Here is a 12,298-nt window from a genome sequence, read left to right as displayed (position 1 = left end):
ACATCCTTAGGAGTTTGCAGAGATTTGGTATGACATCAAAAACTTCTTTGGATGTGTGGTGGAGAGTGTATTTATTGACTGGCTGCGTCATGGCCTGATACGGAATCACCAATGCCTTTGAATGGAAAATCCTACAAAAAGGTAGTGGATTAGACAACAGACGATAGACAATAGGTGCAGGAGTAGGCCATTCAGCCCTTCGAACCAGCACCACCATTCACTGTGATCATGGCTGATCATCCACAATCACTCTCTCAATAGCTAGAATGTCCTTCCTCAGATTTGGATTCGGCCCAGTACATCATGGGTAACGTCCTCCCAACTGTAGAGCACATCTACATGAAACGCTGTCGTAGGAAAGCAGCATCCATCATCAGAGATCCCCACCACTCTCTTCTTGCTGCTGCCATCAGGAAGAAGGTGCAAGAGCCTCAGGACCTCCACCACCAGATTCAATAACAATTACTGCCCCTTAACCATCAGGGTGGATAACTACACCCACTTGCCCATCCACTGAGATGTTCCCACAGCCAATTGTGTTCTACACTCTAGTTGATCTTTCATTGATCCTGTTATAGTTTCCAACCGGACTGTGCAGTGACGGCCCTGGACGTGCGTGGTGTGGCTGCCTCATCGTCGTATCAGCCGCCTGCCAGAATAAAGAGCTGCCAATGCCGTCCTGAGGAGTAGAGATGGAGAGGCTCAGCAGGTCAGATGACATCTGGGGAGAGAGAAGCAGAGTTAATGTTTTGGGTCAAGGAGCAACCTGAAGTATTAACTCGGTTCTGCTTTTTATTGATGTTACCTTAGTGTGTTCCTGTGTTAGCTGGTGAATTAAGGCTGCCTAGTGCTTCGGACCAGTTCCCAACCCGGGATCCAGGGACCCCTTGCTTAATGGTAAAAAAAAGGATTGGGAACCCCTGCATTAGATGCTTGAGAAGTGGATACAAGCCCCTGGATTGGACTGCCACCCCACTTTCTATGTTAAAAGACAAGTGTTGAACCCACTGCCCCAAGACAGTTCATGACCCAGCAGTGTGACGGTGAAGTTTATTACTGTGCCTGGAAAGAGTGCATCTGGTTCCATAAGTCATTCTAAATCCACCCCCCACCCCCCATTCTCATTCTCAGCTACGTCAACGGGAAAGACTCCGTGCTTCCAATAAAGTGACTTGGAGTGTGGAGCCCAAGAGCGGACAAGAAGACAATGAAACTACACAGGACAAAGAAAAAATAGTGCAGTATTTTGGGGAAGTGCAGAGATGTTTAGACAATGACCCTGAATTAAATCAGTAAGTTAACGAACATCAATAGTACAAAGTCTTAGCCATTCTTTAGTTTTTGTTTCCTTTTGAACTTCCTTCAGTGAGATCTCACCCAGTGGTGTGTACCTGCATCCCAGGGGAAGATTTCTAGGTAGGTTAATGGCGAGGAGCAAAGGAAATTCCCAACTGAGATATGAGAGGTTTGATGAGATTTGGCTTGTCACCTAAAACACTCAAAAACTTCTATAGATGTACCGTGGAGAGCATTCTGACAGGCTGCATCACTGTCTGGTATGGGGCGGGGGGAGGGGGGCGCCTACTGCACAGGACCGAAAGAAGCTACAGAAAGTTACAAAATTAGTCAGCTCCCTCTCAGATACTAGCCTCCATAGCATCCAAGACATCTTCAAGGAGTGATGCCTGAGAAAGGTAGCATCCATTTAAGGGCCACAGGACATGCCTCTCATTGTTATCGTCAGGAAGGAGGTACAGAAGCCTGAAGGCACACACTCAGCGATTCAGAAACTGCCTATTCCCCTCTGCCGTCCGATTCCTAAATGGAGATTGAACCTATGAACGCTACCTCATTTTTTAATATTATTTTGCACTATTTTTAATTTAACTATTTAATATATATATTTATTTATATCTGCATTTGCACAGGTTGTTGTCTTCTGCACCCCGGTTGATCTTGTTAGTACTATTCTATAGATTTGCTGAGTGTGCCCGCAGGAATTTGGATCTCAGCGTTGTATGTGGTGACATTGATAATAAACTTATTTGAACTTTGAACAAGGAACCTCCAACCGGACTGTGGAGTGGCTGCCCTGGACGTGTCTGGTGCCAGATTAAAGAGCTGCCAATGCCGTCCTGAGGAATAGAGATCTCATTGTTTCTTTGTTATTCTGCAGAGCTTTAGATCCCCTCCTGAGGTGCAGCAGGCCCCTGGAAATTCTGCAGATCTTGATAAAGAACATATTTGGCAAAGCTGCAGGCACCAGTGTCACCCCATTTGCCCTTTTCTTCTACCTGTCAAAAATGTTTTTGCCGAGGGTGAGTACATATCATTATATCATCAACTCTGCCTTGCATTAGTGTGTGGATGTCAACCAAGATAGCGTCTTGGGAGCATCGGGAGGGTGGTTGGTTAGCATAGAGAGAAACGTAGATCTAACTTTTGCTGTGTATTTTTTGATGCTGCCGTGCAGAGGCGGCTTTATCCAACTGATCGAATGTTTGGGGCGGTACAGGGAAACTAAAGAGAGCTTTATCGTGTAGTTGGTCTGGTGGTAGACCAGACTCTGGAGCTGCTGTATAAACACCCAATCAAGTTCATTCAATTGTTATTCAATCATACACATGTACACAGCTAAGTGAAAGTTGGCTCCTCGTGGCCAAGGTACAAAACACAGTTCATTCCCTGGTGCTGAAATCTAAGCTTAGAGTTAAGTAGAGCACCAAGCTTTAAAGAGTCCAATTCAGCCTGGGACCAGCTGAGCTGAGTGGAATACACTGGCTTTGGAGGTGTGTACAGAGGAGGTTCACCAGCTTGATTCCAGAGATGAGGGGGTTTGACTATGAGAAGAGATTGAGCCGCCTGGGGGGACTGTACTCACTGGAATTCAGAAGAATAAGAAGAGATGCTATAGAAATATATAAAATTATGAAAGGGGTAGATAAGGTAGAGGCAGGAAAGTTGTTTCCACTGGTAGGTGAGACTAGAACTAGGGGACATACCCTCAAGATTCGGGGGACTAGATTTAGGACAGAAATGAGGAGAAACTGCTTTTCCCAGAGAGTGGTGAATCTGTGGAATTCTCTGCCCAATGAAGCAGTGGAGGCTACCTCAGTAGATATATTTCAGACAATGTTAGATAGATTTTTGCATAATAGGGGAATTAAGGGTTATGGGGAAAAGGCAGGTAGGTGGAGATGAGTCCATGGCCAGATCAGCCATGATCTTATTGAATGGTCTTGACAGGCCAGATGGCCGACTCCTGCTCCCATTTCCTATGTTTTTATGAGTCTTGAATAGTAAAGGAATGTACATAGTTAGTACTGGGGACAAACGGAGTGGCTTTGGTCTTCCCAGTGTCGGAGAAAATTGTGGCACACGGTTGTTGGACAAGTAATCTGACTAAAGGGGGAACAAAGAATGCACAGTAAATGACAGGACCCGAGCAGCATCGATGTATGGAGGGATCTTGGGTTGCAAGTTCACACCTCCCTGAAACTACCAACACATGTTGTCAAGGTGGTAAAGAAGGCCAACAGCATTCTTAGCAACACACACACAAAATACTGGAGCGTTCAGCAGGTCAGGCAGCACCTGTGGAAGTGAATAAACAGTCAACGCTTCGGGCCGAGGCCTTCTCCAGGACTGAAACGGAAGGGGGGGGGGGAACACCAGAATAAAAAGGTGAGGAGGAGGAGGAGGAGGCTAGCTAGAAGGTGATAAGTGAAACCAGGAGTGTGGGGAAGACAATGGTCTGGAGAAGAAGGAATCAGTAGGAGAGGAGTGTGAGCCATAGAAGAGGTAAAAGGCCAGAGTGGGGAGTAGAAGAGGAAGGGAGTGGGAGGGGAAAATATTACCAGAAAGTTGAAATCGAGGGAGGGAAATCCCGTGCTTTGAAAAAGGAAGACATCTCTGATGTCCGGGAAGCAGGAACGGCAGAGGCAAAGGAACTGAGAAAAGCTAATAGCATTTTTACAAGAGACCGGGTGAGAAGATAACCGTGGGAATTGGTAGGTTTATAAAAGATGTCGGTTGACAGTTTGTCTCCTAAGATGGAGACCGAGAGCATGTATGGAAGTCAATAAACAGGTGACGGTTTGGAACCTGAAGAAGGGTCTTGCCTGAAATGTTGAGTTTATTTGTTTCCATAGATACTGTCCGACCTGCTGAGTTCCTCCAATAGTGTGCGTGGGTGTGTTCCATGTTGCTTTGCATTTCCAGCATCTGCAGACCTCCTTGTCTTAGTCAGTTGAGAATAAATGTTGGGAAATCTTGTTACAGCTTTATAAAATCTTGATTACTCTGCTTTCGGAGGGGAGAGACATTGAGGAAGGAGAGAGACCCAGTGTTTCACAAGGAGGGCAGCACCTGTAGCTTTGGTTAAATCCCCTTCAGTGTATCAACAGGCTATGAATTTAATTCTGGAGATCGAAGCAAGGAGCAACAATACTGTGCGCAGCAAAACTAATGGGTCTAGTTCTGTGTTTTTTATTTAAAGATTTTGGAAACGGACTCGTGGACTGTTTTGTTGAAGTGGTTGGACGTGATGATTAGAGACGTGGTGGTTCCATGGATCTCTAGGATGGGTGGCTGGGTGAGTAACTGTAGTGGTTGCTTGGCTGGTGGTCAGATGTGAACTCGCTAGATCGGCAAACACTTGAGGTGTATTCCAAAACTGTGGATATTATTTAATGGTTTGGTGTCTCAAAGCAGAGATACCCTCCTCCTCTCCTAATAGTGCAACCATTGCAAGGGATGTGGTCCCACTGGCACTGCCCCTGCAGGGATACGGTCCCACTGGCACTGCCCCTTGCAGGGATGTGGTCCCACTGGCACTGCCCCTTGCAGGGATACGGTCCCACTGGCGCCGCCCCTTGCAGGGATGTGGTCCCACTGGCGCTGCCCCTTGCAGGGATACGGTCCCACTGGCACTGCCCCTGCAGGGATATGGTTCCACTGGCACTGCCCCTTGCAGGGATGTGGTCCCACTGGCACTGCCCCTTGCAGGGATACGGTCCCACTGGCGCCGCCCCTTGCAGGGATACGGTCCCACTGGCACTGCCCCTGCAGGGATATGGTTCCACTGGCACTGCCCCTTGCAGGGATGTGGTCCCACTGGCACTGCCCCTGCAGGGATGTGGTCCCACGGGCACTGCCCCTTGCAGGGATGCGGTCCCACTGGCACTGCCCCTGCAGGGATGTGGTCCCACTGGTGCCGCCCCTTGCAGGGATACGGTCCCACGGGCACTGCCCCTTGCAGGGATACGGTCCCACTGGCACTGCCCCTGTAGGGATGTGGTCCCACTGGCACTGCCCCTGCAGGGATACGGTCCCACGGGCACTGCCCCTTGCAGGGATACGGTCCCACTGGCGCCGCCCCTTGCAGGGATACGGTCCCACGGGCACTGCCCCTTGCAGGGATACAGTCCCACAGGCACTGCCCCTTGCAGGGATACGGTCCCACGGGCACTGCCCCTTGCAGGGATGTGATCCCACGGGCACTGCCCCTTGCAGGGATACGGTCCCATGGGCACTGCCCCTTGCAGGGATACGGTCCCACGGGCACTCAAGATTTCCAGCACCTGCAGAACCCTTGCCTGTGTGTGTGTTTACTTATAGTTGAGATACAGTGCAGAATAGGCCCTTCCAGCCCTTTGACCCACGCCGGTCAGCAAACCTGATTTCGCCCTAGTGTAATCACGGGACAATTTACAATGACCAATTAATCTACTGAACACTGGGAGGAAACCCACGCATTCGACAGGGAGGACGTACAGACCCCTTACAGACGACGTTGGGACCGAAGTCCAGACTCCGACGCCCCGAGTTGTAATAGTGTCACGCTAACCGTCACACGGCCGCGAGGCCATGCTGTGCCTTTGTTCGGACTCTGCAGTCTAAGCCATGTTGTTGTTGTTGGCCTGAGAGTACTTGATGGGTTTGGGTAAAGGGAGCTGTACTGTAGCTGCTGTGCAGTACAGGTCTCTGAGAGTTAACGTGTGACATGTCTTTTACCGTTCACAGGGCGTTGTACTTGCTCTTCTTGGCTCTCTCATAGCTGGTGGTCTGCTGGTGGGGTTCACAATTAAACTCTTGAAGCCACAGAAACATCCCAGAGCCTCTGATGCCTGATGCCCAGGTCAACTTCCAACCTGCAGAAACTACGTTCAAGGAAAGCTTCATGTACCCGAAAATCAGGAAGGGTTCTCAATTTAATCATCTTTTTAACGGACGACAGAGTTTTTTAGACCTTTTCACGTCTGCTGGTCAGAACGATTTTTTTTTGCCTGTGAGGAAGTTGTCAGTAAAAATGATGGGCCGCAGCTGGTACAGAGGGTGGGCATGGGAGGAGGGGAAAGGCTGGCACAGAATGAGCAGTGGGACGTGGAGGGGGTTGGTGGGTTGAGGAGTGGGTGAGGTGACGATGAGGAGCGAGAACAGGAGAGTGGCTCCTGCCCTGACCCTATACCCAGTCTAATTCTCGGCCTTAACTCCATCTTCCTGCCTTGATCTTGGTGCAGGGTTTCAATCCAAAGCTTTGAGAATTCCTTTCCTCCCACAGATACTGCTCAACCTGTTGATTTCTTCCGGCACATTTTGTTGCTGCTGGTTGATCAGTCCTTTCTCATGACACTGCCCCATCCTGCCAGGAATCACCGCAGAGAACTTTCTCTGCGCCACTTCCAAGAAACATATCCTTCCCTAAATTCAGAGACTAAAACTATCAATTCTGTAAGTTCAGTCTCACTACAATGGTAACAATCTTCTGCTACTTTACCCAGTAAGGCCTAGCATTCCACTGGCCCTGACAATTACTTGCATCCACTTACTCTGCCCCATCCCACCATCCTATTCTGGTTTCTGCCCCTTTCCTTTCCAGTGTTGATAAAGGGTCTCAGCCCAAAACTTTAAGTGTATACTTCCCTCCTCACATGCTGCCTGACCTGCTGAGTTCCTCCAGCAACACTCACAACAAACTGGAAGAACTCAGCAGGTCGGGCAGCATCCACGGAAAAGATCTCTGAGGGAGGGTAATGTTGTGCCAATAACCCGCTCTGCTACCCTCACTACCCGTTGCAAGTCCTTCCTGTTCTGTTCTGTGCAGCTGGCAAACCACACTGCACAGCAACACGTAGGGAGGCTCTCTATAGTTCATGTAGATGAACCAGTTATGTAAGTTGGATTAGCATTGATGGATGCAGCAGTCAGCGTGGACGCATTAAGCCTGAAGGTCTGTTTCTGTGCTGTGCAACTCTGCGATTCCAGGGAAACTTCATCTATCAGCTTCTACAAGTTGAAGCAACATTGCCTGCCCTGAGCTCGTAGCTTGTTTCACAGCTAACTGAACATCATTAAATAATCTACTCCATGTTTATCTACCTCCAAGTAAAACACCTTACCTTGTAATGCAGGGGTGGTGAACTATGGTACTTAGAAAAATTTTATTGGCATGTGACATGCAGTGCCGTCTTGATTCTTTACAATCCTCCCATAATAAAAAAGATGCATAATTACCTTTATTTTCAAATGAAGTAGCAAATTGTTTTCTGTCTCAAATTGTTAAAAAAAAACGTGTCTCACACCGGCCTGGTGTCAGTGAGACAGTTGTGAGAACACATGGCGTTGGGGATACATTTTGAAATCCTCGTAGACCTGGTGTGCAGATGATGGAACATAGGACAGTACGGGCTCTTTGGCCCATGGTATTGTGCCAACCTTTCAATGTACTCCAAGATTAATCTAACCCTACTCTTCCCCCATAGCCCTCTATTTTTCTATCATCAATGTGCCTATCCAAGAATTTCTGCATTGTTTTTGCACAGTAAGGGAATTAATGGTTGTGGGGAAAAGGCAGGTAGATGGAGATGAGTCCATGGCCAGATCAGCCATGTTCTTATTGAATGGCGGAGTAGGCTCGACGGGCCAGATGGCCGACTCCTGCTCCTATTTCTTGTGCCTAATGTATCTGCCTCTACCACCACCCCCATCCATGCACCCATCACTATGTGTGTGTGTAAAAAAAACACAACTTACCTCTGACAACCCTCCCCCTGATACTTTCCTTCAATCATTTCAAAATTATGCTTCCTCATATTAGCCATTTCCACCCAGGGGAATTGTCTCTGGCTGTCCATTCGATCTGCGCCTCTTATCATCTTATACACCCCTATCAAGTCATCCCCCTTTGCTCCAGGGAGAGAAAGCCTTGCTCACTCCACCTCTAAGACATGCTCTCTAATTTACTATTTACAATAACAATACTAGGCCCAAAACACCAACTATCTATTTATTCCCATAGTTGCTGTCTGACCCGCTGAGTTCCTCCAGCATTTTGTGTGTGTTGCTTTTAATTTCCAGCATCCCTGACTTTTCATGATTTACTACTTAGAAGTGATGTTATTTTGCAATTGTCTTATTTAAAAGATTAACATTAATAATTTCTGAACAGGTTTTCTAAAATGCCTCACACACAAAATGTTTCAGGAACTCAGTAGGCCAGACAGCGTCTGTGGAAAAAGAGTAAACAGTCGACATTTATTTGAATCTGTCTCTGTTAGACTTTTATTAATAGTAAAACTATGAATAAGCAACAGGATTCATTCTTTTTCCTTTAAAAAAAAGCCAATATTATTGTTACTAATTCAAATGATAATCTCTGCCTGAAATTACCGTGGCTGGTAAGAGAATTTTAAAAAAATTATCACCAGTTTAGGGACACGCTCTCGCAAAGGTTAATCATCACTGCCTTATGTCATCTACAGAAAAGAATTCAAACACCTTCCAGCTTAAAGTGACGCGAGACTGTACCAGCGATGTATTATCACCTCTCACCACCACCTTACCACATTCCCTTGCTCCGTAGCTTCTGTTGGAAAGCTGCTATTCCAATGAGGCAGGTTCTTGCTGCAGGGTGAAGGTTGTGATGGGAACCAGCATACGCTTCCCTATAGAACAGAATGTCCCGAGAGCAGCTGGACAATCCGTCTCCCGTAATCGTGGATTTTTATAAGTTGTACAGCCCTTTCGGCCCATTGACTCTGTGCTGGCCCTCAACCACTCATCTGCACTAATCCCACCTCAATCCTAGTTATGTGTTTCTTTTCCCACCCATTCCCATCATCTTCCACCCGCCCCGACCCCAATTCTACCAGTCACCCACACAGTAGGGACAACAAGCCAGCCAGCTGACAGATCTTTGGGATGTGGGAGAAAACCTGGAGGGTGGGGAGGGGGGATTCCACACGGTCACAGACAACGATGGAAGTCAGGATCGAATGTAGGTCTCTGGTGCTGTGCTGCCCACTGTATGGAATGAAATTACCTAGTGAAAGTAGGACAGGAAAACAACAAGTTCACTCTGCAGTGATCCTTCCTGTCATCTGCAAAGCGTTTGAAAGCAGAGCCATCCTCAAAGTGCGTGTCCTTATATTTTGAAGTGAATTCTGAAGATTACACTTAAGATCAATTAAAGCTCAGGTTTATCGGGAGGGTCCAGAGGAGATTCGGGAGAACGAACCCGGGAATGAAATGTTTAATGTATGAGGAGTGTGGGCACATGGCCAAGTGGCTAAGGCATTGGACTATCGATCTGAAGGTCGTGAGTCCGATCCCCAGCTGAGGGAACGTGTTGTGTCCTCGAGCAAGGCACTTAATCACACATTGCTCTGCGACGACACCAGTGCCAAGCTGTATGGGTCCTAATGCCCTTCCCTTGGACAACATCGGTGTCGTGGAGAGGGGAGACTTGCAGCATGGGCAACTGCCGGTCTTCCATACAACCTTGCCCAGGTCTGCGCCCTGGAGAGTGAAGACTTTCCAGGCGCCGATCCATGGTCTCGCATTATTATTTATTATCTGTATGAGGAGTGTTTGATGGTTTTGTGCCTGTACCTGCTGGAGTTTAGAAGAATGAGGGGGGATCTCATTGAAATCTCTCGAGTATTACTTAAGAATGGCGGAGACAATATTGTGATGGGAGAGTGGAATGGGGTTGGATGGACAAGGGCTGGGAGGTTGAGTAGAATCAGGAGCTGGTCTCAAACTTGCTCTTTGGATATTGATTGCAAGCTGAATGATATAATTGAAAGCTCTTGTAATTTAAAAATATGTAGTTTTGATGCCTGGCAAATGCTTTTGAAAGTTCCGCAAGCGTTGCTTCAAGGTGGTCCTGTATTTAACGAGTTTATTGCTGGGATGTGTGGCAAGATCTCTTCTACATTTGTCCTGCTTTGATGAAAGCAGACAGGTTGTTCTAGAGCCTAGTGCCCTGCAGTCACATCTTGACTGGACAGGGCGAGTTCCCTCCCACGATAGGATGTTTGGTGATAACCCTACAGCCTCACCTCTACTGCAAGCAGCTTTCCCTTCCCAGTCTTGCCTCGAGACTAAATTTGAATTTTAGTGGGAAAAGATCGGGGCAGCGCGGTAGCACAGCAGTCAGCATAACACCACTACAGCCTCAGCGACCTGGGTTCAATTCCCGCCACTGCCTGGGATGTGTTTGCATGTTCTGCCCGGGACCGTGTGGGTTTCCTCCGGGTGCTCTGGTTTCCTCCCACAGTCCAAAGACATATGGGTTAGTAGGTTAATTAGTCACCTGGCGACGTAGACTTGTTGGGACAGGAGGGCTTGTTACCAATGAATAATTAAAATCCAGCGCTGTGGTTCTGGTGCCTGGATTTCACCATGCCTGCACTATGGGACAGCACTGCTAGAAGTAAGGTGTCTCTGTGCACGAGGCAGCCTAGCTGGAAAATATTCACACTCCAGAGGTTTGTGGGCAGAGAGGAGAGCGGGGCAACAATAAAACTGGAGGTTGTTAGGTTCTTTGATGGCGTCGAAGATTACGGGGAGAGGCAGGAGAATGGGGCTCAGAGAGAAAATAAATCAGCCATGATAGAATGGCGCAGTGGACTAGATGGGCCAAACGGCCTCATTTTGCTCCTGTGTCTGATGGTCAAACTTCAGGCATGACTTGGTGAAGGACAGGTCTAGCCACACATCCCTAGTAGCGGAGTGCCAACGGGAGCCAGCATTACTATGATGTCAGAACGTTCTGTATCTTCACTGCAACACTACCGTGCCTGGTGGAAACAGTTTGTTAAGACAATCCCACAGTTAATAAATTGTCATGGGTTTAATATTTCACCTGTTTGTTTGTTTTCCTGCGGATGGAATAGACTGATGATGCAATGGAGCTTTACAAACAGGGTGAACTTCCTGGGATGCTGTACAGGAAATTTGGTCTGCATGTCGTTTCCACACAGAGATACCGAGAGGAGTGGCACAGACTGGACTTTCACACAGGAAACGACGGGCACCACACAAACAGAACGAGGGAATCTTAAATAGATTATAGAAACATAGAAAATAGGTGCAGGAGTAGGCCATTCGGCCCTTTGAGCCTGCACTGCCATTCAGTATGATCATGGCTGATCATCCAACTCAGAACCCTGTACCTGCCTTCCCTCCATACCCCTTGATCCCTTTAGCCACAAGGGCCATATCTAACTCCCTCTTAAATATAGCCAATGAACTGGCCTCAACTGTTTCCTGTGGCAGAGAATTCCACAGATTCACCACTCTCTGTGTGAAGAAGTTTTTCCTCATCTTGGTCCTAAAAGGCTTCCCCTTTATCCTCAAACTGTGACCCCTTGTTCTGGACTTCCCCAACATCGGGAACAATCTTCCTGCATCTAGCCTGTCCAATCCCTTTAGGATTTTATACATTTCAATCAGATCCCCCCTCAATCTTCTAAATTCCAACGAGTACAAGCCCAGTTCATCCAGTCTTTCTTCATATGAAAGTCCTGCCATCCCAGGAATCAATCTGGTGAACCTCCTTTGTACTCCCTCTATGGCAAGGATGTCTTTCCTCAGATTAGGGGACCAAAACTGCACACTACTCCAGGTGTGGTCTCCCCAAGGCCTTGTACAACTGCAGTAGTACCTCCCTGCTCCTGTACTCGAATCCTCTTGCTATAAATGCCAGCATACCATTCGCCTTTTTCACAGCCTGCTGTACCTACATGCCCACTTTCAATGGCTGGTGTATAATGACACCCAGGTCTCGTTGCACCTCCCCTTTTCCTAATCAGCCACCATTCAGATAATAATCTGTTTTCCTATTTTTGCCACCAAAGTGGATAACTTCACATTTATCCATATTAAATTGCATCTGCCATGAATTTGCCCACTCACCCAACCTACCCAAGTCACTCTGCATCCTCTTAGCATCCTCCTCACAGCTAACACTGCCGCCCAGCTTCGTGTCATCCGCAAACTTGGAGATGCTGCA

At 47.7% G+C, this 12,298-nt stretch overlaps 1 protein-coding gene across 3 annotated transcripts in view; it reads left to right on the top strand.

Moving 5' to 3' along the window:
• Positions 1-11,131, top strand: part of LOC140204829 (uncharacterized) — a 52,497-nt gene extending 41,366 nt beyond the window's left edge. For all 3 annotated transcript variants that reach the window (XM_072271663.1, XM_072271665.1, XM_072271662.1), the window contains 3 exons: positions 2,177-2,318; positions 4,499-4,594; positions 6,025-11,131. In XM_072271663.1, coding sequence (XP_072127764.1) covers positions 2,177-2,318; positions 4,499-4,594; positions 6,025-6,132 — 346 coding nt within the window. In that variant the 3' untranslated portion in view covers positions 6,133-11,131. The remainder of the gene's footprint in view (positions 1-2,176; positions 2,319-4,498; positions 4,595-6,024) is intronic.
• Positions 11,132-12,298: the final 1,167 nt, after the last annotated feature.

Source organism: Mobula birostris, chromosome 11 (genome assembly GCF_030028105.1).
Source record: "Mobula birostris isolate sMobBir1 chromosome 11, sMobBir1.hap1, whole genome shotgun sequence".
Classification (NCBI taxonomy): domain Eukaryota; kingdom Metazoa; phylum Chordata; class Chondrichthyes; order Myliobatiformes; family Myliobatidae; genus Mobula; species Mobula birostris.
This window is presented reverse-complemented; position numbering and strand designations above follow the sequence as displayed.